Source organism: Gambusia affinis, linkage group LG21 (genome assembly GCF_019740435.1).
Source record: "Gambusia affinis linkage group LG21, SWU_Gaff_1.0, whole genome shotgun sequence".
Classification (NCBI taxonomy): domain Eukaryota; kingdom Metazoa; phylum Chordata; class Actinopteri; order Cyprinodontiformes; family Poeciliidae; genus Gambusia; species Gambusia affinis.
This window is the reverse complement of record NC_057888.1, coordinates 20,962,930-20,988,184: the sequence shown is the minus strand read 5'-3', so window position 1 is coordinate 20,988,184 and position 25,255 is coordinate 20,962,930. Positions and strand designations below refer to the sequence as shown.

The 25,255-nt window shown below is 40.6% G+C and overlaps 1 protein-coding gene and 1 long non-coding RNA gene across 3 annotated transcripts in view; both read right to left on the bottom strand.

Moving 5' to 3' along the window:
* The window catches only part of kcnh2b (potassium voltage-gated channel, subfamily H (eag-related), member 2b), a 206,754-nt gene that overhangs the window by 84,956 nt on the left and 96,543 nt on the right, over positions 1-25,255 (bottom strand). For both annotated transcript variants that reach the window (XM_044104366.1, XM_044104365.1), the window contains 4 exons: positions 22,960-23,115; positions 21,379-21,589; positions 20,934-21,265; positions 20,044-20,255 (listed from right to left, as the gene is read on the bottom strand). In XM_044104366.1, the coding sequence (XP_043960301.1) occupies positions 20,044-20,255; positions 20,934-21,265; positions 21,379-21,589; positions 22,960-23,115 (911 nt within the window). The remainder of the gene's footprint in view (positions 1-20,043; positions 20,256-20,933; positions 21,266-21,378; positions 21,590-22,959; positions 23,116-25,255) is intronic.
* On the bottom strand, positions 1,479-15,874 carry LOC122824128. Its single transcript, XR_006369450.1, has 3 exons — positions 15,810-15,874; positions 15,525-15,665; positions 1,479-4,594 (listed from the first exon to the last, which is right to left on the bottom strand). It is a non-coding gene; the product is annotated as an uncharacterized LOC122824128 (long non-coding RNA).

Genomic DNA, 25,255 nt, shown 5'->3' with positions numbered 1-25,255 from the left:
CTCCAGCAAGCAATAGTCAGTTGAGAGTTGTCAACCAGTCAACCGCAGTGACTGCCACTCTGTGCTGCCCTGACAGGTATGCGGTTGGAGAGGAAACGGGGCTAAGTGTCAAACCAGCTCATTGAACTTGCTAGCATTCATTCTGATAGTGGAAAATGAGGGAAAATGGGACCTTCGACATAAAATCTAAACTTTAGATTTTATGTCTAAATTCTAAAGTCCACAGACTTACAGAATAAAAAGGTACGTCTCAGTATTTTTGAGTCTTGAGTAATCTTTTGATCCTTTAGTCTTCCATATCTGTCCACGAAGAAATACTTTCTTGAACACTGACAAAAATTTGTGCTGATTCTTTAAAAAGATTATTACTTAAAGTGGACTTTAGGGATATAATGAAATCTCTGTGCATGTTAAAGCACAATATGGTGTAGTCCCGTCTACTCACAAGAAACAAGAAAAAAACAAAAGCTTAGAACAACACCAACTAAAACCACATTGTTTGACTTGCAATGAGCCGCGTGAGAGTGACAACTCTGCTGTGATCTGCAAAAGTTGCGATTAAACAAACTGTTTGCCATAGTACTGTTGATGGTGCAGAGGCAGCATCCCTCATGTTTCCATTTTCCTCTCTCAGCAACATGTCCTCCTCTGACAGTCAATGATGCAGCGGCGCCGTCTTTCCACCTGAGCCGTCACACTTCAGATTTTGACAAACACGGCTTTATTGTTGTTGTTTTCTATGTGCTGCTGTGATGTAGTGGACAACATAGTAGTGTGGTTCTTCTTCTCTGAGCGTTAAATGAGGTGACCAGCTGAGAACTGTAAACAGTGTTGTTGTTCTGGTCAACAAAGTGACTTTCAGACGCACCACAGTAAATCAAACGCAGCTCATGACAAGCTTCACAACCCCGATGCTTGACAAGTATTTGTACTTCCTGCTGAATTTGCAGCCATCAAGGCTTTGTCATGTAATGCAGTGTGGCAACTCTCAGAAAGTCTCCAGTCAGACATTCAAATCCCCAACAGGAGGAATTCACCACATTGTTCTTTAGTATTCTAAATGCTCTCTACCCAAATCTAAGACTCTTAATTAAGACTCTTAATTAGGAGCAAGGTATGTTGATTAACCTCTGGTTGTTCAGTCCAATCTGCTAAGCAAACCTCTCATCATAGGTTTGGAATGTTATATCTAAAGAAAGTGACATTATTCTTTTTTTGTTCTGTATTTTTACACAAATGATTTAGACTAAAGAGAGAATAAATTATACCAACTACGATGTCATGAACATGCTTTTGAAAAGTAAGAAGTGTCACAAACGGGGCTGGTCTTTGAGAAGCTTTCAGAATTATGAAAGTATTTATATAACTATACATTTCCATTTTAGCATCTGAACCCTTTCTTTCAAAAGTCAACTCCCCACCGCCCTTTATTTTCTGTTTCTTATAGAAAACAAAAGAATAGTTCTTATTTTTCCATACTGTCCTCAACTAAGTAAAAGTTGACATAAAAAATGATCTTTTTCCACTTTATTCCATTTCATTCAATTTGCAGTACCAAAGTATAAAAATGAATGAAACTAAAATGACAAGTTTGTGTTTTTATTATAAGATATTCTTACTCTTAATTACACTTAATATTATATAAAAAAACCCCATCAAGACAAGCTGATTTGGAAAGTTTAACCTGCACTTCAAAGTAAAAAAGAAAAGAAAAGAAGATGGCATGAAATTAATTTTAAAGGTTTTTGTTTAGTTCATTAGTCAAACTAAATTCATCAGTTCACATGTCGTCCTCACAGTGTGCTCTACTGTATTTGTATTGTCTCACCTCAGTGCACACAGACGACCAATGTAAAACTAAAAGACAGATGGGATTTGACAGTTAGCTTCGCGCGCCGCGCCAGGTGGGGGTGACCTTTTAAGACGACTGGCAACGCAGCGAACGAGCGCCAGACACAGAGAGGAGGTGGTTTGGTATGAAAAGAGTGAAGAGAAAGGAAGAATAGAGGGAGACCCCCACTGAGGGCGGTGAAGGCCGTGAGGGATTTGCTCTTTTGAACAGCTAAAGCGTGATTCTCTGAAAATACCACAGGATGCTAAAGTGCTGGTCCTCACAGCCAATTTAGCGCCACAAAGAGATTTAGCTTCATTCCTCTGCCTCCCGTTTCCAGAGCGGACGTATTCGGGTCACTTTTACTCTCTCTTCGTTCACAATGCGGCTTGTGGTGGTGGGTGTTCAGTCAGTGTTCTTTTAAATGTAGCGTGAAAACGCTCAAACAATCACATGAAGAGAATTTTAGAAACAAAACCATGGACGCCATTCAGCTGTTTAACTAATGTATGATATTCATTATGTGCAAGGAAAACTTACACTGATTACTCGGTAGCAGCAGAGTCAAGTTTTAGTGAGTTTGAGCATTTTTTCTTACTTTCAAAGTGAGAATAAACATCTTGTAGAATGAGAGACGAGCAACATCTAAATACAGAAGTCAGACTGCAGTGGACTCATGACAAGAAATTGAAATATCTGTCTTTCCTTTTTTAAAATAAACATTCTGACTTTGAAAGGTTAGTTAGTTTATTACAGTCTAACATCTGCAACTTGCTTTATTTTTTTTCCCCACCAGGGTGAACTACCTCTTCCTCTATTTAGACTAGATTAAGTAAATTAACATCTTTATATTATGCATTCTCATTTAGTTTTTTTTGTTGTTTTTTTTTCGCTATCAGAGCCTGACCCGACCACCAAGCATATCACTTTGGCCTGACCAGGCTCGTTAGGTAGTAGATCTAAACTCTACTTGTGGGAAGGACGTTATTCCAGATTGTCCTGACGTGTCCCGGCGCATTAAGGGGGAATTTGTCTGACAACTCTAGCATTAAAGCCAAGTGTCCTCTGTGTATTACCATGGTATATAACATGTAACATGCTAACTGAAGCCTGTAGAATCTGTAGAATCTGAACTGTAGCTGATGGGGAATTTGGAGTTCCTCTCTAACCTGAAGGGGACGCTACCAGACCCCCAGCTCTCCTAAACATGTTCCACTTGTTAATAATCTTCTCTCCCAGCAAAATGACGGACTACAAATTGTTTTGCTATGGCCTTCGCATAGCAATAGGTCATTCCTAACGTGTTTTTCTCCTTGGCACTGGGCTAACACACACACCTGTATTTTCCAGAGCAGCAGTCTTTGCTTTCATAGCGGTGGCCAAACTAATGACTATCAATAAATCAACTGCCTTTAGTTAGAAGCACTCTTTTATTTTTATGACTATGGTGTGCAGCAGTTGTGTTTAAGCAGTGGGGCTTTACAGTATTATGTTATATAACCTGACACTAGGTTTTTGCAAAGGAGCAGGTTGTTATAGAAAACTGAAAAACTGAGTAATCCCTTCAGAAGAGGAGCTACATTTGTGGTGCTTTTTGCTTCTATCTTCGTGTTTGTGAAATATTTGCACTAAGCACTTACAGGCCCAGTAAGTACTTAGAGGAAGTTCTCAGAGCTGCAACAGCTGAGTTATGCCAAAACTTTATTGAACTGTCTCTGTTAGTCAAGAATACAGCAGACACCACAACAAACACTACTCCAGAACTTCGCGCTGAGCCGCAGAAGCGCAGGCTCAGCAGTTTCTGGTGGAGTTCTACGTTGCTTCTGCATAATGAGTTTGTCGGTGACGTCCAGCAAAACGTGTCAACATCAATTCATGGGAGCTTCTTTCGACATAAGCACAGAAAAAGTGTTTAGAAAAGTGACACGGAGAACTACAGAGCAGCTTAACTCCCAGCGCTGAGCTGGGCCGTGTGCAGTGGATGCAACAGTAGCAGCGAGAGGGACGGCCTGACGCCTCCAATAAACCGGGGCTGTCACTGCCGTGACACCGGCTCTCGGATTATATTCACACACCGTTTTACATTTTAACCTACATTTGTCTGGGTGCTTCGCCTAAACCCAAACACAGACTCGGCTCAGAAGCACTTTGTTAAGGTGTCAGGATGTGTCAGGACTCTGATGAAGCTACAAAAGGTGCTACGGCGCCGCGGGAGAAACTGATTTCATCTAAACCGCAATAAGGCTGTGCTCTCTGGGTTTCTCACTTTTTTTTGTTTTTTTTATTCGATTCTCGCTTTTATTTTTTTAATTTTTTTTATTTATTTTTTTTCCTCGGTGCAGTGTTGCTCAGTTTATTGTGACACTGGAGTAAAGGATGACAGATGACCAGATGGAAAGACGACAGAGCTAAAACCTCAACTTCCAGTCTGACTGGAAGTTGACTGGCGGCCATCTTTTATTTCATACATTTATTGTTACAGTTTAATGGCGAACACCTCAATGATCCATCCTCTTCATCTTCATAAAGAGCAGTCTGGTGAGATGATGTTGTGGGGAAGCACATAAATAATGGAGTGTTATTCTGTTCGTAGCTGATGTAAAAATACATTAACGGTTAGCGTCTAACACCAAGGGATTTACCAGAGACTTTCCTGCTCTGCCTCTGTGATAAATAGTCCAACAGGATGTTTGCTTCGCATGAGGTAAGCAGAAACATCTCCACTCAGACAGACGTGGTGCACTGATTTCGTCCTTGCCGGTTCTACATGAGGACAAGAAAAAAATGAACTGGTCTTTACAGCTGGTTTTAAAATGATTTAAATGGAACATCAAGTACAAACACATTAAAACGATTCACATTTTCCCCTTTGTTGGCCAAGCTTAAGCTGTTCTGCAAACTTGAATATAAAGTGTTTTCCAGTCATTTGGTGCCATTTTACAGCACAATCATGTTACTATATCACCATTGACTAATTAAAACAGACCAGTTGGACTGGAATGAAGCTCTATTTGGATTATATTTTTGGAAAACAAGTCAGCCTGAGCAGGTAGGTTGACAATAATCCCCCTGACACCGTCTGATCTCCCAGGATGCACTGCAGGAGTGAGTAGCAGGACATAGTTGGCAGCACACACACTTACTGGGGTGTTAAAGTGTTGCATTAAAGCTGCGAGGAGCTTCTGGAATCACTAGGATACATAGATTAGCTTTTGCTAAACTAGCTCAATGGAGGGTAGTCCTTCACACACACACACACACACACACACACGCTGGTGAAGTTGTGTGCTAAGCAGTTCTCCAACCTGAATAAAATGCAGCAGGAGCTCATTTCTCACCATGGCACACCAAACTGGGAAACCTGGTTTTCACACTTGTTTGGGTGCGTGCGTGTGTGTGTGTGTGTATTTGTCAATGGGGCTACAGCTGTGTAACCTTCACACACGAGTGTGTGTGTGAGGTGCACATTCATTCATCTGCTAATGCAGAGATGAACCAGAAAGCAAAAGTGTGTATGTGTGCCTTCCGGCAAAGACAGAAGAAGACACACACATGCACGTATGCACGCGTGCACACATGCACACACGAAAAAAAAAAAAATTGTAGGGAACTGTGTTCTCAACCACAAAATAGATTAAAATATGTTGGAATGTTTTTCACAGATCTGAAGGCTAAAAAGGAAATGCTAAGTTTGCCTTCCAATAAAAACTGGGAGTCCTCCAGAAGCTAAAAAACACTCAGCTTTCTGTTTCGCACAGCAACATAACAGCCAATCACTCCTCACCGAGAAATCAATTAAAACTGACAAGCGAGTAAATTGCAGAACTAGCTTAACGCCTGTGTTAGGACGAGGTGGGCCAGGTAGACATAGCCTGTGAGAAAAATTGATCGTCTTGTTCCAGTGTCATGTTCAGCTGGGAAACCAATTAGCGCCTGTCTCTACAGTAGTTGTTGTCCACACTGCAAAGCGCCGCGTTCATCTGCTTGCTGGCACGCTGTCCTGTTGGTATTTACTGTGGTGTTTGCACAGGGCTCAGGGTCAGGACGGAGGTCACGGATAATGACTGGGTTTAAATGGCACACTCTGATTTATTCCCCTTGTGGTCGGTAAGGAGGCGACACTGCCAGGCTCTCTGGAGAGGTTTTGTAGTCTCAACTGAAGGAGATGTCCCATTGTAGCGGCGGTTTAGCAGGCTGAGGGGTCTGTAGGGCCCTTTAGGTGGATGAGTCTTTGTGTGACGGATATCGATTTCCTTCAGGGCGTTTTTAGCGTTGACCTTAGGGATGATACAAAAAGCTCACATCTGTGGTTGTAACAGAAACACATTTTCACGTGTCCTAGATTTGAGTAACAGTGAAATACAACGTCCAACTGCCAAGTATATGTTTCTTCTGGGAATGCAAATGTTGAGCTGGAAAAATTATATGAAGTCGAGGTTTAAAACCGGGACCTTGTTCTACGCTTTGCTTCATCCAGAGGGTCTGGAGAGAAACAATTTTTTGCTAGAGGCGTGATGTAAGTTTGAAAATATTGGATGTGATTTTACCAAAATCCTAACATTTGGTTGTGACATATGCAATATGAGTAGGAAGCCATGCTAGGAAGCTTACCGGAAATTACATGCTCTGCATCGACCATCCAACTTTACCAGCAATCAAATGTCTTAAAGATTCCTCTTACTCCGACTTTAATTACGTTAATTCGCTCACTTCCTCCGCTGCCGTTGCTAAACCACAACCATAGGCAGAATGAAATCTATAACAGTGCAGAAGATTGTCCAGGATGAAACAGATCCTGAGAAATCCAAACTCAATAGGACAAATCACAGAGATGAGAATTGGAATGGCGTAAGAAGGTGATGGCAAGGCTAACCCTTCTGACAAATGAGCCCCTATAGGATGTATGTTGTGATTTGCAGCTAAAAAAAGTGTCCAACCTTAACAGAAATACTCTGGGTTGAACACAGTTTGGGTTTTTGTAAAGCTTGGCATCCATTTGTGAAAAAAATAAATAAATAAATCATTGTCACTTGTTCTCAGTAGCCTAACACTGAGTGTCATCTCAGGACCTATAAGATCAGAACCTGAATCACGCTGTTTTGACCTGAGCGGTATATCTGGTGAGTTTCCTCTGAGCTGTGGGTTCAACTGATCTAAAACTGCTTCCGTGTCGTCAGAGCTGTTGTGGAGTTGACACTCAGTAATGCTGCCCAGTCTAAAAGAAGCAGGAGCAGCCTCCAGCTGCACTGTAAGACATGAATACCACGAGCTGCCTGTGTTTGTCAGAGATAGAGCATGTTGGTGGCTCCTTTGGTTCACTCCAGCGCCTCCTGTTATGAGCCCATTCCTCCGCTGCCCGGCCCCCGCCTGCTCTTTGATGGATCGGCCTGAGGTGGGTCCCTAGCTGCCTCACTAGCTCGGGACTAGATGCTATCCTCTCACACACTGGTCTACCAGCAGATTTAATTATAGAAGGCATTAACGCTGAATGAAAGAACGCTGGACCGTCCTCCTTGTGTCACAACGTGGCTCATGGGTTCTGCAAAAAGTGGCAAAACATCCAGGAACAGCAATCTCTGGTTTTTTTTTGTTAGACCACAAAATTAAATCAGAACTAAAGCGAATCTCGACTATTTGCAGTTCAGTATTAGACTTTTTGTGGAATGAGATTATTATTATTATTTTTTAAGGTAGTTCATACTTTAAATGCAAAAGAAATGCAGCTTGATATGCTGTTGGCTGGTGTTTGGAAAGCAGCCAATCCAGGAGTGCCCCTCATTTTCCTCAATTAAACCTAATTGAGATCTAGATCTCATTTTCAAGAGGGACCTTGGCAGAAGTCTGCAATACACAGCAACCTGGTTACAAAATGGAAAAAAAAACCTAATACATATGCACAACTACAAAGCAATAGAAAACAATTCAGAAGCAGTGGCACTGTTTAATAGAATCTCGTTGCCTGTTTTAAAGAACCGCTCGAAAATAAATCCAGTGAAATCAGTTCTGACATCCTGAGTTCAGACTGGAGCCGATTCCAGGCTGTAGGAGCCATAACAGATATTTGTCTAATTTTGTTACGGGACTGGGAGCGGAGTACAGTGGTCATGTGGCAGTGATAGTGATGCAGCACAGCATTGTGGGTAGTTTAACTGAAACTAAGAAGTGGTGGTGAATTCAACAGTGTGGTCATTTTTTTTTCAAGGTGTCAAAACAGTTATGAAATATATAGGATATTGATAAATATCGGACACAAAAGCAGTATCAAATCTCATTTTTATTTCAATACATCCTTAATATCATGTTTGAGTATGTTTGGTGTTTGGACTAATAAATTAGCCAGTTATAAGAATCTCTAAAGGAGAACTCGAGTAATCACAGCTATTTGTGGGCGGCAAATTCTGGGGGTCCACTGTACACTCATAAAGATGAGAATTTTGGTTAGTTGTGTAAATGTAATATTTAAAAAAATAATAATAATCAAACATGACAAGGAAATAAACCCCCCCCCCCCCAAAAAAAAAACAACTGATCTTAGATTATCTTACAGTCAGTTGACAACAGTTACCATCAGCTGATTCAGATTTCCATCCTGTTACCAAACTCACTTCTGTTCATCTGAGTATTTTCTTGTCAGGCAGATACTTGGCCTGTCAACACAAACAGGCTGTCACATCATACCCAGCCACAGAGTCCAAAAAGCAACTGGGTCAGACTTGTACAGGGTAAGGGACAGGCCAATCAATGGCTGCTTATTGTCCAGACCTTCAGCCCTCTTCTTATTCAATTACCTGTTATGATGAGGAAAGGCAGGGAGGCAGGCAGGCTATGCCCACAACACTGTGATTAATGGGGCCAAGACCAAGGAAATGGGTCACACAAGCACAGGAAAGGGGGGAGGAGAAAAAGAGAGATAATGTACAGACTTGTGGGTCAAAAGAGAAGGAAAGAGCAAAGGAGAGAAAAGAAGGCGAGAAATGAAGATGGAACAGAAGGAAATTAGCTGCAACATATTGGGGCTGCAGAAGCTGCGTTTCCATTACAAACTTTGTCAGCTGATGTCAGAGAAGCACTTTCGCAATTACTGCGTTTCCATTATATAAGCAAAGGAATTAAAATCACACGTTAAAAATGAAAATGTTTGTTTATGTGAACCAACACATCATGCCATCATCCTCCTACTGCTTTCTGTCTTCATTTTTGCAAGTTGTGACATCTGGTTGTCGTTCAACTGACTTGTGTGAAGCCAAAAATTTTTTTTTTACATCACCTTTTTGCAAAATACACCAATTTTTATATGGCTTTAAAAAAAAGAAAAAAAAAAAGAAAACAACTCAATTTTTTTGTTTGTCAAAACTGGGGTGTTTTTATTAAGTGAGTTCCTATTTGTGCGATATTATGGTGAGTGGACAGGCGTCTACTGACACAAAAAAAATTCTAAAAAGTTCTAAAGCAGCTTGTTGGAGTCATGTTTTTTATATGCATTGTACAATAGCCAAGATGGAAAAAAGTTTAACAGTGGGTTTTGTTATAGGCACCGTCAAAATGATCTGGAGGACACTGATGTAATCGATACATCATTAACTAGAGATAATTTAAATATGGAAAACGATCTGCTTTCAGCAAACTAAGGACAGACAGTGATGTGAGAAACGATGCAGAAGAAGCTACTTTCTACAGCATCTGTGGTTCAATCAGCCACAAAAGCGAACAGAGCTGAAACCATTATTTGATTAATCATGAGTAACTGATTAATTGAAATAATCGTCAACTAATTTAATAATCGATTCATTGTGCTTTAGAATATACAGACTTTTATTTATTCTTCATTTACACATTTTAACTGATTCTGACACCATAACATAAGTTTAAGTGGCTCAATTAAAAATCTGCAAGGACGCCCATTCTTAAAACCTGAAGAATCAGGAGAACAATCGTCCAAATAATCGACGATGATAAAATAACAATGAGTTGCTGCCCTAGATTGGTGCATCATCTACTTCAGCATTGTATGGCTGGATGCAGTAAGATTCTTGCATTTGTTACGTTTTTACTTTGAGCTGTCATCCTCTGTCTTTGAGAACATTCTCGCTGCTTCGCTCTCCAACCCGTCTTCCTCACCCTTCTCTGCCTGTCTGCGTCCTCCTCTCCAGGATGTTCCCCCTGACCCTCCTGTCCCGCTTCCGCGGCGATGCCACCTGCCTCTCAGTCTGCCGTCGATCATATCTGTGTGTGTGTGCGTGTGGGTGTGTGTGTGTGAGTGATGAAGTCAGAGGCAGGCTGCCAGTGGAGGTGAGGAGCTTTCAGTCAGACTGCAAACAGATTTCCTGCCTGGGTGTGAATTGCAGCCGGACGCGTTCTGTTAGCCAGTCCCTGCTGAGTGGAACTGCACAAAAAACCCCAGAAACGCACCAAAAAAAGCAAACATTGCCTGATGTAGCCATTAATGAATAAATGTCCTAGATTTGGTTTAAGGACACAGTAGATATTACTTGAAATCATCTCTGGTTTTATAGAGCGTTACAAATACCCAAATCGATGTCCCTAACGTTGCAGGAACGGGCCGGCAGCAGGAGCAACAGATAGATCCGTCTGAAATGGATTATCTGCCTGGGAATGAGTGCGTTTGTTCAACAGGTACAACATTTTCAAAGTCACGTTGTGTCTCAAAACTAGAACGGGTCGCTTCTTATAAAAGAAAGAAGCCACCATACACCTGGACACTAGACATCTAATAGATGTCTGAGAGCACCGAGACCCTATCTGGACGTTCTCATGAATCCAGAGCCGGTTGAAGAAATTACACAAAGATCAGATTATGCAGTGCAATTTAATAAATGATGTAGAATTAGGTGGAAATATCCCTTTCACCTCATTTGGGATGTCGATACTGTCTCTATGAGCAAGATGGAGAATCAAACTCTCCATCGATTTCCCATTGTGAGACGATGAGCAGATCCAAATGGTACAGTACTGGGTCTTTAGAAGTCATCAGAACACAAAAAGACGGCGCTGCTGATCTGGACTAACAGATTTCATATTCAATCTCGTATTTGTCACAGGACATTTTTGGAAATTAAAGGAAATGTCCTGCAATTAAAATATGTATCAAAAGCATCAACGTTTTTCTTTTAACATGAAATGTACACCAGATGTAATTATCCTGCAGATTAAATGATGCGTAATGACATGGGATGTTTCAGGAAACACTGGACAAATTGAGAGAAGGGGTGTGAAAGCCAAGAACTCAGCTGAATTTGGTCAGCATTAGAAAACTGTTTCTATGAGCAGATTACTATCAAATGGTTCAATGTTAACTGAACCAAAGTACTGACCAGAGTGGTACCAGCGGTAAAAGCAACGATAGCTTCACAATAAACACTCACTGTGTCAAAACCTTCTAATGACAAATCGTTACTGTTGTGTTTCTAAACTTCTGAATATTCCAGTGAGTGTTATTAAAGCGACAAAACCACAGAGGCTTTGTAGGATTTCTGACAGGAGTCAAAAAAAAAACTTTTAAAAAAAATCAAGTTGTTCAAATGAAAACATGGGAATGTTGATGAGATCGTATGAGAATCAATGGTCAGATGAGAAATAATTGAGTGAAGAGATTCACTGATCTGACATTACTATCTGTAATGGTTCTAATATTGAAAAAATCTCTAGATCAGGTATCAGTGACAATGTGCCCAATTCATAAGGATCTAATCAGTCGAATTCTATGCTTAAAGCTCTGAGCGACGTCATGTTTATTATTTATTTTACATAAGGTAGTTAAACTATTGGTTTTGTCCGTTTCAGTATTAATTATTTTATGTGTTTGTGTTGTTTTTGCATGTTTAGCAAAGCCTGTGTGAAGCTATTGGAGTATTTAAGTGCTGTACTGGTGCAGAGGTATCAAGTACATTTGTGTTTCAGTAACTTTGTGTCTGTGTTAAAAAAAATTAAATGTTATCTGTATATCTGTTCAGCATAGATTTGGTTGATGTAGATTTTGAAGTGGAAATCACAAAATGCAATCTAGACCTTTAGAAAAGACAGGGAACATCCTTCTCATTTAGCACCAACAAGAAGCTATCTTTAGCATCCTAAGTAGCTAACAGTTAACCATGGCTAACCCACAACAGTTGTTTTAAGTTCTGCATCAAGAACGAACAAATCAAATATGCTATACGACACAATTGGAGGCTTCTTCAGGGCTTTTATTTCAGCATTTTGTCAGCTGGACAAAAAAAAAAAAAACTTTACTGGTTGACTGCCAAAGCAACAGGACAACTCAAAAGCTAGAAGCTAGTTACAAGCTAGCCAGAAGCTAGGAGACTTACTTTTAAAATAAGTTTTTTCTCATTTCAACATGAGTCTCAAAGATACTGATGTGGAAGAATAACACTCCCAGTATGTTTTTTATTTAGATAATATTCTTTTCATCGTTTTATAACACCATGTGCTGGAAAAGGTAAAAATAACTGCAAATAAAGACTACACCGGTGGTTGTCTGAGAAAAACTTAGAACGCATCCAGCTTAAGGCTATATTCCCAAGTTGTGCTAAGTATTGAAAAACATTCAAATATCACAAACAGAACGGGTCTTCAGGTTATCTTTTTGCTGATAAAATTCCAGAGCAGGAGGTTTGATGTTGTGATTGTGGTGAAACACGCACTGACACGGCTGCGCTAAAAATATACCACGACTTAAAAGCTGCTTAATCAGCCATTCCTGTGCCCATCTGAGATGGCCGGGAGCCTGGTTTACATCATGTCCACAGATGCAGATCATATGGTATGTTTTCGATCTTCTGACGAGCAGATAAAAGGAAAATGTGGGAGCAGGTGGGGGGGGTTAGAGGTCACAAAAGCTCACCGCAGCACATGGGAGAAACAGATTGGGCTTTGTTATTCAATCATGAAGAAGAATGGCAGGGAGTTACTTTATACTAATGCTAATACAAGAAAATGTGACTTCAACATTAAATTTCTTCTTTTGCTGCTATTGGCTCAGGCTGCATTAGAAGAAATTTAACTTCATAATTTAAGGCCTTGAAATTGGAACTATGTCCCTTTAAAAACTCCTGCTCTTTCTGAATTCTTTTCTTCAGGAAGTTGTCACCTCATCGTTCATCTATTAACACCTAAACACTAGTTTTTATCAGCATTTCACTAAAAAGTAACTATTATAATGAGCTCAGCTGATGGACAGTTCCACCAGGTTTTTGTTAAATGCTGCTGGCTAGTCTGAAGGAGCTGAGTGAGGGAGGGCTGCTATGCGAGTTGGAAGATTGGAAACTGCAGCTCTGAGGAGGAGCTTTGTCCTTGAAGGTGGGGCTAGGTCCACACAGGTGTTTTGGACAGCTGGGTGAAGGATTTCTCAATCATGCATGAAAGAATCAAGGCAACACTCCAGGTATGTTCTTGGTGAGGGAATATCAATGTAGCACGATTTCTTTGAACAAGCTCAAAAAAAAGATTTTTTTTTTTAAATTACACTTTCCCTTTAAAATCATGTGTCTCCTTTTTTGTCGTAACAATATGACAGCAACTGTTTTTGGGTGGCCACAGTTACCCCGGGAGTGGGCAAGTGACACAACGGCGGAGTAACAGAGACGGACGAAGAGGCGTTCGAACCAGTTACAGGACGAACAAAGTGTTGATCCTTCTCCAGACAAACCGCCGTGCCCCTTTCAGCAGCCCTCTGAGGGCAGCTTCCCCTAACAGTAACCTGCTGCTGCTAAATACTGAACTCCTTTATGCCCAGAACTACTCAGGAACTTCCACATGACACATGTGAGGAGAACGGTCACCTTCTGTCAGTGTGGGACAGCAGGCTGCTTTTAATACTTCCCAATCCACACAGGGCTGAATAAAGCCTTCTCCTCCAGGTGGAACGCTGCTTATTGGGGTAACTATGGTACTCATTTCTGCTAATGTATGTCCTATTTATCAGCCACTGACATGCCGGAGAACTTTGCCAGAGGTGGCACTAAGAAAAAAACAACTTTGGTGTCAGATTAGAGCCAGGCCCTGCTAGCGGGTTGTAAGAAGGGGGGGGGGAAACGACAGCAAAAAAAAAAGCAAAACATGTGGCACTGCTAAAAATGCCTGCTTTTGAATCATTCACATCATAAACCACTTGGAGAACTCATGCATACTCATGACCTTATGCAGATATTTATCATCACATTTGGGCGAGGTGGGAACACAATTCATGAAATAATGCGGCCTGGCCGCTCTCCTGTACCGTAATAAAATAATAAACATGAGAAGGGGAAGCGGCTGGAAGGGAGGACGATCCCCGACTGACGGCTCGGGGACGTTTCAGTCAATTCACACTACATAGTTTAAAGTTTTTGGTAGCTTACTTGAATGCATAATTCCAGTGTTACTGAGTGACGATTTTAATAGCACACACACATTGAGGAACTGAACTACAGTAATTGCTGCAAAGTTGAACAAAAGCATCAACAGTAATTTTCTATTCAAAGGTTAAAACTCTAACGGCTACCACGGCGCAATAAAGACATTGTAGACAAAAGAAAAACGGAAGAGTAAATTTCCACCAAAAGTTTTCTAGAAAAACATGGAAATGTCTTGAGTTTGAAAAGTCAGAAATTTGAGATCAATGTCAGAAATTTCCAAGAAAATAAAACTTGGATATTTCTGAGTCAAAAAGTTTCAAAAGCAAATTCTTGAACAACAAAATTGCAAGTATTCGACTTTCTTCTATAAAGGCAAACATCACATCTCTTCAGACCTGCAATAATTTATCTCTAACTCTGCTTTGTTAAAATATTGCATTTTAAATGTATAGCTAAGCCATTTAAAAAAAGAAAAAAAAAACTTGAAAAATATTTCCTTATTTAATTGGGGAAAACGTTTTTGTCTCTAAGTACTTCCGCCTGTGCTGAATTTGGCCGCAAACAGTTTCAACAGCTCTGCTTCAAGTTGTCCCTCTGATGGTGGAAACGTTTGGTGTGAGATTTGACTAGTAACTTAAACTATTTGGAGTTGATCAACCAAAATGACTACTTCATTTGTTTATTTTCTATTTCCTCCCCAGTTTGTGTTGTACTTTAGTTATACTTGGTACCCGTCACATTACAGATGGAAAAAAACAAAACAAAAACTATTTATATTGATTTGATCATTTTAATCTGGCAGGGGTTACGTAGAGTTTTATGTTGACTGTACAGCTGCTATTTATCGTCTCTTTTAAGCCAGACATCTTTTGATGCATGTAGTCCTTTGGCCTAATGAAATACATTCCATTACAATACAGTAATGAATCAACAAGAGAAGATCATCTCAATAAAATTGAGGCAATAAATCCTTACGATTCTTTTAATCCATATTACGACTATGTGACAGATGTGAAGAGCTGCAGAAATGGAAAAATACAGAAACTGTTTTTAACGCTGTACCTGGTGAAAATGTCATCACATACTTCATCTCTGTCTTTGTGTTTCTGCAGCATATCATACGTTCTAAAAGATTGCCAGAATGAGTGATAGTTCATAATGAACAGATTTTTGTGTTTATGTGATCCGACTTTACAGTCAGTGACAGAAATGCTGTATTTTGCCAGCTGTGCAGCTTCAGTTTTAGTGCTGACAGTTTGGGTTGGTGTTGGATTATTGCAGAGTTACGATATGCATATTAATTCATCGTTAAAAAAGCTTCATCAGCTTAAAAAGTTTACCTTGTGATAAAAACCTGTTGCCACAAGATAAAACTTTACTGCAGCACAGTCCCGTCGCCAGCACAGCAGAGGTTGTAAAATCGCTTCAAAAATCTTTTGTTAGAAAACCGAGGCGGGAGACCAGGGAGTCGTGACCTTGACCTGTTAACGAGTGCAGAGGTAGCTCACCGTAAGCAGCAGGAAAAACACACAGAATACTGATTAGCCAAACAAAACGTCTTAGCTACATCAAGTCCTGTTCTGTGCCAACAGCATAGTTTACTGATGAAGACTTCAGGTTCTTACATTTGCTGCCAAATAAGGAATCAGTTTTTCAGCAGAACCACAACCAGCTTCATCATGAACGTTTGGACATATGTAACTTGAAAACAGACAGAAATTGAGGTTACCAAGGTGATAAAAGGACAATATGATTTGATTTGACATCCAAAAAGAAATCAAACAAAATTTTTGAAGGGGAGTATTATGTCCTCTCCAGGTACATGTCATTTTACCTCATAATCAATTAACTATATTAACTTCAGTTGTTATAAAAATGTTATTTAAATTAAATATGACTTTAAATAATTTTTATTTCCTGATTTAATGTCTTGAAATTGGGCCTCTGTCTCTTTAAAAACTCATACTCTTTCTGTAACTCTGTCTTCAGGAAGTCATCTCAACATGGCTCCTCTATTAAGACTATTTTTTAGACATTTTTACCAGAGTTGGACAGAAAAGTAGCTCATTTAATATTGATCTCAGCAGATATGTAGGTGTACATATGTACCAGGTGTTTGCTAATTGCTGCTGGCTAGTCTGAAGGAGCTGCGTGGGAGAATCTTCAGAGAGGGCTACTCTGTGAGGCAGAAGCTCAGAAGCTCAAAAGCTACAGCTCTGGGTAGGAAGTTTGTCCTCGAATGAGTAGCTAGGTCCACCCAGGTGTTTAGTAGGAGCTGAATGGTTGCCATGGGAGATTAAAGGGTTTCTCAAACATGTTGAAGGAATTAAGGCAAATCTCCAGGCATGTTTTTGATGACAGAATAACATAACATGTAAAGGTCAAAAAAGGCAATTTTACATAATACTTGCACTTTAAAAGCCAAACTAGAATATGTATAAAGATTAACCATTCATAAGAAACTCTGTAAAACTCATTAGCTAGAAACAGGAACAATGTCTCAATACGGTAAAAAAAAAGAGGCTTTTCTAATCATTCAGCAATGAACGCATCAATCCTCAAACTAACACCACCAACAGTCTAATCATTGCATAATGCCGCTTTCTGTTCCTGCACTCTTTGGCGGCTCTTCAGGTCCCCATTGAGGTGAGTAGTAGCTAGTTACAGTTACTTGAGTATTGTTTTGGGGAAAAAAATTATACTTTTAGGAGTAGTTTTATTACACTATACTTTTTACTTATACTTGAGTACAATTTCTATAAAGTATTGCCACACTTATTATATAAAAGAATGTCTGAATATTTTACAAACTGTGAGTGCCTGAATGAAGAAAAAACAAAAAATACAGAGAGTTTAAGCTAAAGTAAGACTTTTGGTTTGCGAATAAGCTTTGTTTTTCTAATATTTATTCTCTGTGCCTTTTGGCACTGTTAGAATTTGACAGTTCTAACATACATAAATATTCACATTTCTTTTATGATATGGAACAGTGCTGCCTAAATCTTTGTAATCATGTTTTTTTTATTATTATTATTATTTAGGCTTACAATGTAAAACTGTATCCAATTTCTGACATTTAGGCCTCTGATGGCATCACTTTTTAGTATTACATCAGATTCTGATTATTTCAGTGAACTGTTAACCAGATACTATTTTACTCTTATTTAAGAATTTTTTTGATAGTTACGTTTTACTTTAACCTCATTAAAAAATTATGTTGAAGTAGGGCTACTCTTGAGTGCAATTTTTGGGCACTCTATCCACTTCTGCTTGAACTGGGTCGGTCAAGGGTCGGTCAAAGTTCGGCAAGGTAACGGTCGCTCTCACTGCACGTGCCTTCTGTGAATAAACAATAACATTGAAAGGCAGCTGTTCCTCTCAGATTCCAGAAATTTCCTCCAAGCGGAGAGTCAGTCGGCACTTTGGAGCCAGACTCAGCGCGTGCAGCCTCAGTCACGAAGCCTCACATGCAGCAGGAGGAAAGCTAACTCCGTGTTCAGAGAAGGGAAAGGGGGACAGCGCCAGGAGTCACTCCAAAATGAGAAAAAAAACCCTGCACGTGTTCCAGTCTCCCCCTCTCAAACAGTTTATGAAATACGTAAATTATTCAACCTTATTTGCGCCACAACATCATTTTCACAGCTCTGCTGAGGGATTGCTGCGGCGTCAGTGTGACAGTGTTGCCCTCTGCAGGGCGTAAGTGGTAATGCAGGAGCATGATCTCCATTGAAATATCTGTACTGATTCAAGAAGGACAAAAAAAAAAAAGCTTTTTTAAACAGGACCAACGAGTACATCTCTAATGTGAAAACAAGCAGAAAACCGAGGGAGACAAAAAAATATCTCTCTGATTATAGCTTCATACATGCGTGTGATTTATTTGGCAGGCTAATAAATTCATCAGCATAAATATATATAAATCATAGCTGCAACTTCTTTATTGTTTTCCTCCATTCTTCCTATTAGCTTGCTATAAATAGAAGTCCATTTGGAGTCACAGCTGGTGCTGTATCCTCCCATCTGCACTGTATAACAACTGCAGTACACAGCATCAGTTAATGCACATTTATGCATACACACACGCGCCCGCACACACTGAGGGCTATGCTTTAACCTTGCCAGCTGAACCTCATTCTATATGGCACGACTGTATTCAGTGATCCGTGATTAACTCCAGAGATACTAAAAAGTCCATGTCTGACTAAGATAAGACAGAAAAACTGATTATTTACGTCTGCCTTCAGTAATACCGGATATACAGGGAGTCTTTCTCCAATTACTTACTGATAAATGCTTCTAATATTGAGAGCTGGGTGGAGATACTTGAGAAAGTTTTTGCAAATTAATTTCTGCAAAATTAATCACAAAAAAAAAAAATCTTTGACAAAAGCACTTAAGGTCTTCTTTTCAAAGGATATCAACAAGTCACAAAGTTAGGATTGTAGAAGTTACTGGTATAGGCAAGAGTGACATGGTGGTTTTTTATTTTCTTACTTTATAGAAAAATTGGAATTGGTTAAAATTGGTATCAACAGGTAAAAGTTTTTAAAAGACCACAGATCAGAAAACTGTGACAAAACCCTCATCAGTGCACGTATACCTGAAATCCCAATGTACCTCTCCATTCTAATGCCTAAACAGTCAAAGACAAAGTGCGAGTGTGCGTGAGATCATGTGGATGATAAAATGTTCAACGGCAGAACGATTGCATAAAAAAGTGAGCCTTCTTGTGTGTGACATTGACCACATCTCATAACCAGCCTTACGAGGCTTTTAGGTAGCAAGTGTCAGATTTAATAAGCTGTAGCAAAGTTGGAAAGGCTATAATCGTGATGAAGGTTTCATTAAGGATAAAGCCTTCTGAACATGTGTAGAATTTCCAATAACTGTCAGCAGGAAGTTAAAGTCACTGTAGGAAAAAATAAAAAATAAAAATCTCCACACAATCCATCCATATAGAGTCCGTTCTCTGTTACTGGACATTAAACCTTGTTTTCACCCCATTTCTCAAATTGTTTTGATTAACAGTTTCGAAACTCTACATTAAAAAGCTTCATACTTTAAGATGTTAATGAAGAACAATTATATTAAGATTGAGTAGTTGGTTGAAATATGCATGCAAAAACCTTCATGAAGGTGTGCTGCAGGTTTGAGGTTTTATTACTACCAAGACAAAGGCATCATGTTTGTCATGCCATACTCCTGATTCTGTCATTCACGTCCACACAGGACAACGGTTGTGAGAGAGATGGATTGCAGACAGATGAGAAATAAGTCCTCAAACATCTTACTTGGACTTTATCAGCTCTGGAAGCAGAGCGAACCAGCTCTTCTTTGGTTTTTACTAAACCAAAGCACACTAAATTCCACAGCACATGTCGACATTAAGGTTGTCAAAGTCAGGCTAGCATAGCTGACCTGCGTTCCTGTTAACATGTTTTTTGGGGTTTTTTTCAATTACAACTTTTTCCTCACATGCAAAACGTGACTCCTGGAAATTGTTATCTAGTTGTCATGATGTTGACAACAGGTAGTTCCATGAAAGTTTTTACAGATATCCTCCTGTGCTCAGTCTAAGTAACTGTAACCCTAGTGAGATGCCTTTGATTATTTCATCAAGGGTCAACCAATCACAATAATTTATACCAATAGGTGAAACAAGCAGTGTAGTCTGTCTGTTTGCTCTGGTAGCAATTGGATACAGCTGGCAGGTGCAAAACGGAAACACACAGACACATTTTCACAGTATATGGAATGTGAAGTTTGCATCCAAACGCACTACAACTATTTGCACCACAATGGTCAGTCCATATCAAAACATCTGATTCAAACCAGCAATGTGCCTTTGTGACGTCCTACCTGTGTGACCTTCTCTGTGACGTTGTGAGTCCTGTCAATGAGCTTGCAGGGGGCTATGATGTCCATCTCTCCAGAGGGCAGGGCGATGAGGGGGTCCGGTTTGAAATCCACAAAGTTGAGGGTGATTTGGGGGATTTTGGATATCGTACGGTACCGCATGAGGTCCGAGTCCGAAGTGGAGTTCAGTATGTTAGACTTGCTATTTACTGCGCCTGTACAGAAGCACACCAGGTCAGGATTAAAGCTTCGGGAGGTAACTTTTATAAATATGTATTTTTTGCTAGTGCTGTCAATCGAATGAAAAAAATTAAACAGATTAATCACATCCTAAAGCAGTGATTAATCATGACTAATCAGTGATTAATTATGACTAATCACTAGATTAACTTTGGAAGACTGAAGTATAAAAATCCAGGTTTCCAAAAAAACTCCTAAGAAAATGTTTTTTTGTCTCAAACAAAATGTCTCCAGGTTTTCATATGAGACAGAAGATGTGAAAAAATGTCAAGCTCTTCCGGCTCCACCTAGTAGTCGTTTTGCCATATGCAGAAATACAACCAATCAGAGCCAGGAGGAACATCTTAGCAGTATCAATCACACTTGTGTACATGCTGCTCACACCCTTCACCAATCACCAAGTAACGCTGTTCAACTTCAACATTGCTGCAGTTGTGCTAATGGTGGAGAAACAGTTGGAGTTTTCAATGGTGGAGTTCTTGGCAGGTTCCACTGTAGGGGAGGAGCTGTGGAAGCTTGGCTGTAGCAGAGAGCATGTGGGAGGGGCCTATGGGGTCTGCTTGTTCAAATCGTCAGGCTAAGCCCTTTCTCAAAACTCATGACTCCAGACAGTAGGAAAGGGCACTGCGACATCGCACCACCTCTGCACTCACCAGTGCTGCTGCTGGCCGGCCGGACGCTGGCCCTCCGGTTCTTCCGGTCCCACTCTGACCTCAGGGCCTCAATCTCGTCCACGGAGGAGGCGCGCCGCATGCTGTGGAAGCTTTCCCGCGAGCGGCTGTGCGTCAGGGAGCAATTGGAGCACGAGGCGTCCGGGTTAAGGCTGAGGCGGTGGCGGGCCACGACGCAGGGGGTCGACTGGTTGAGGGGCCCGATCAGGTGGGCTACTTGGGGAGGCAGCCTGGGGAGGGGGATGGGGGCTTCCGAACACAGGAGGGTGCGTTGGTCCTCCTGGTGATCCTCCGGCCACTTCTGTAGAGCCGACCTAGAATCAACCAAACAAGATTAAACATCAGACCTTATGCTAGCAGAAAGTGTACATAAAACATCTCTTCATGCCCCACATATGTGTTTCTACTGTAATCCTGAGGACTGTACCTGCTTCCACTGAGCTGCTCCTGGTGGTGTGGGGGTAAGAGAGGCAGGGGCAGGAACTCGCCCAGACCAAGAGACTCGGGACTGTGGTCCGGATGCAGCGGCAGGGGCGTGGCTGTGGGGATGTGGCCGGCCTCCGCGTCGTCCAGCGATGCCTTGCTGTTGGACAGGGAGCGTAGCTGGGGGAGACGCAGCTTGAAGCCTCGTGGGCGACCTGGGCAGAGGGAGGATAAAGCTGGCTGCCGACTTGCTGTATGTCAAGTGGATTTAAAACCAGAGGTGGAGTTCATGCAGGAGAGAGGGAGGATTGGAGATGGATCACATGTGGGACGGCGACATTGATGGGATTGCCGTTTCAGTCAGAAATAATCTGAAAGATTATTTGGTGGACTCATAATACAAGCTCTGTGTTGCAAACCAATAAACATCAATACTTAGAATTCAGAAGAATAAAAGTCTAAATCTAATGTCTGCTTCATGTTCATAAACTGTGTATGAACATGAGCGGACATGCTGGAGATAATGAGGCTCTAACCTACTGAATGTTAAAATCAAGCCTCAGTTGCAGTGTTTCTGCACCGATGTGAAAATATTCAGTGTTTGAGGGTGATAATACACCTGATATGTCCAGTATGACATTGGGATTAAATTTACAAATTTGAAGGACTTTGGTTTTGATGGATTTTATTATGGGTTACTATAAGCCTCTTCTCTATTGTCAAGTCTCACTCTTTGTGTCTGGTTCGGTTCTGACCAAGTTGTGTACATGACCAGGAACGTTGGGACATTTTAGAAACACCTGAAGTGATGGACGGCAGTCTGATGACATCAGTCAGTTTGCCTGAAATGTCTAGGTATAGTTGTTCATTGCGGGTTGCCTCGTCTAGTTGACATTCTCTGCGATCTTGTTCCACAAATGATAAAAAAGTTTGGACCTCAGAGTTTGACCATGGAATTATTAAATTGCAGCTTGCTGCCTCACATATTAAAACAGTCTCATCACAGATTAATTGAGATGTTGTTGTTTGAGAAGGAATCCATGGTCCAATCAACGAATGCAGTTTGCTGCCAAACAGCCTGCATTACTGGTCACGGTCCAGCTGGTAGCGCACCTGAGGAGGACCTGTGCCGCATCTGGAAATGGAGACGATACCGACCAGCTAATTAGCTGTAAACTATTGTTACATTAACAGTGACATATTATGACCTTTCAGTTCAAATGTTATTATCTCATTTTCCAATAGTTTTATAAATGTCATGAATCAGAAATCTCTGAAGAAGTGAGACTGTTTCGTATGAAAACTTATAGTCGTCTGTCAGAGCTAAGGAAAACGTGGCTGTATGCTTAGGATTGAGTCCAAATGTTAAGTAAGGAAAGTGAAGGGTCAACTTGTCTGACAGTGTCGACGGCGCTACGCCTGAAAAACGTCCTATAGCAGCAGCTAGAAGAACGGCCAAAGGGCACAGTGTGAAAAGAAACGGGTGAATGGGAACCTCATAGAAAAAGACTGAAACTGTATGAGGTCCCGGCTTTTTGTTCCTGGTCTGAAAGAAGACAATGAGAGCATGCATGAGAACACTGACCTGTAACAAGCCAGGTGGGCAGGCGGTGGTTCAGCTCCTGTTTGTGGTCCTTCTGTGCGTCTTCAGTCACGACCTCGAAGTTCAGGATGAACATGATCACCACACCATCCTCGTTCTTCACCGGCACTACGTCCACCATGCACAGGAAACACTGGCCTGCAGAGACAGAGCCAGACCCATTTGGTTGGTCAACTTGATTTGACCAACCTCATGGTCAAATTGACTGTGGGGTTCATTGATCAAGAAAAACAACTTTTAGGTAATTCATGCATCTGAAATACAAACAAATAAGACTTGAAGAGACACAAATTTTCTGCTCACAATTGAAAATATATACATATATGTATTTTTTTTACCTATATATATTTTTTAATTGCCACTATGACAGATAATCTGTGAAAAGATCAAGCTCTTCTGCCTTCTCCTAGTGCCAACTAAAATCAACCAATCACAGGTGAGAGGCAGGTCTTAATGTTGTCAATCACCCTCTGGCATGCACTGCTCACAGTTTGGTGAAAGTTTTAACAAATATGTGAAAAACATATTTATATATAGATATATATGTATATAAATCTATATATAAAGTTATATTCTGCAGCTTTTAGAGTGAATCTGTGCCTCTTCCTCTCATTGACTCGTTACACCAGGAGACAAGGCACAGTCTGCAGTCTGCTGGGAATGCTAAACCTGCCAGGTAAGCATGAAATTAGACTGAGGGTGGAAATAAGTAGCTGAGCTCAACACACAACACAAAAGAGCTTAATTGGAAGTCAAACGATGGTTCTATTATTGTCTTATCTTTCAGATGAAAACCATGAAATCATCACAATGCACATAAACAGACCAAACGATAATATAAAACTGAAAAAGTCACAACCAAGCAAATGTCAAATGGAACAACCGTCTCCAACCAATTCTCTCAAATTTCACCTGGATGCATTTTGAGTTTGTGAAGAGAAAAGCCTTTGTTGTGTTCTGGTCCAGTTCTTTACAGTCCCAAGAACTCCATCAGAAAAAACCAAAAACAAAACAGAACTTGTTTCTCACTGTAATCCTCATCCTTGTTTCTGTTATCTCATCCCATCCCCCCTTACCCGTCCAGTCTCTTACCTGGACAGACAAATGGCACCACAGTAGTTATGGCAACGCTTCAAGCCAGTCCCGTGTGCCGTACCGGCCAACACAGAGCGTATCTACGGCAACCCTGCTTCGCCTGCCGTCCTGCCTGCCACACATCTCGCATCATCACCGCAGAGTGGGACGAAATCCGATTGGACAGGAGCTCTAATCCCGACACAGTGGGGGGAAAAATATGAAATGCTGGGAAAACTAGAGGATTAAACCATCTGGCCTCCATCAGCAGCAGTTGTGCATGTCAGTCCGCGTGCATCCATGCTTTAATAAACGTGTGGGCATCGGACAAAGCTGAAGCCCATTCATCATCCTGGATCATGTTCATTCATGCCCGGTTTTTGCAGCTGTGAAAATGCATTGGCAGACTTGTTTTAATCACTGGATGTGTTGCTGAGTCAGGCGGAGAGCTGCAGACACCTGACTGAGGAACATCAACACAGGCTGCCATTTGTTTCTTCATAAGAAGACATCGGCACATCGGGCAGGCCAGTTCTGCGGTTGTTAACTTCGTCCTCTAAGTTTCAAACTCGACTTCTGTTTTACTGTCTTCTGGTGTTTCATGTGTTTTTAATCTGCACTGTTTACTTTTGTCATGATTCCTTGTGATTGTTCAGCGTTGATTGTTGCAAAACTTTGATTACACACAAATATGACCAATGAGCAATGAGCGCAGTGTTGTATAACTATACAACACTGCGCAGAAATGTCTGGAAATGAGTAAACCTACCGTACTTCCTCCTTCATCCATCTAGAACGGTTTAAAAAACTAAGAATGTGTGAGACCAACATACACTGACCTGTTTTACTGAAATATTCAAGAAGTTAGAATATACATCCAATGACTCTCGATTAAAAGTAAATTTTGAAAAAGGCATTTAAGGTTGTTTTAAACACATATTTCTCTAAGTCTTATTTTCAGTTATTGGTTATGTTTTATTGATCAAATATAATATCAAAATTTTAATTGTCATGTTTTCATTATATGTTCATGGAAAATTGTAACTAACAGAAAATAAAGCCTTAGAAACATACGCATGTGAGTATCTAACCTTCTTATTGTGTTAAACTAAGGGATAAAGTTTGTGAAATAAATGCGCTTGTCAGTGATATTTAAAAGTCGGAGCAGTAAAACAAACGCATCTTTAAAGACAGTTCAGTTTTA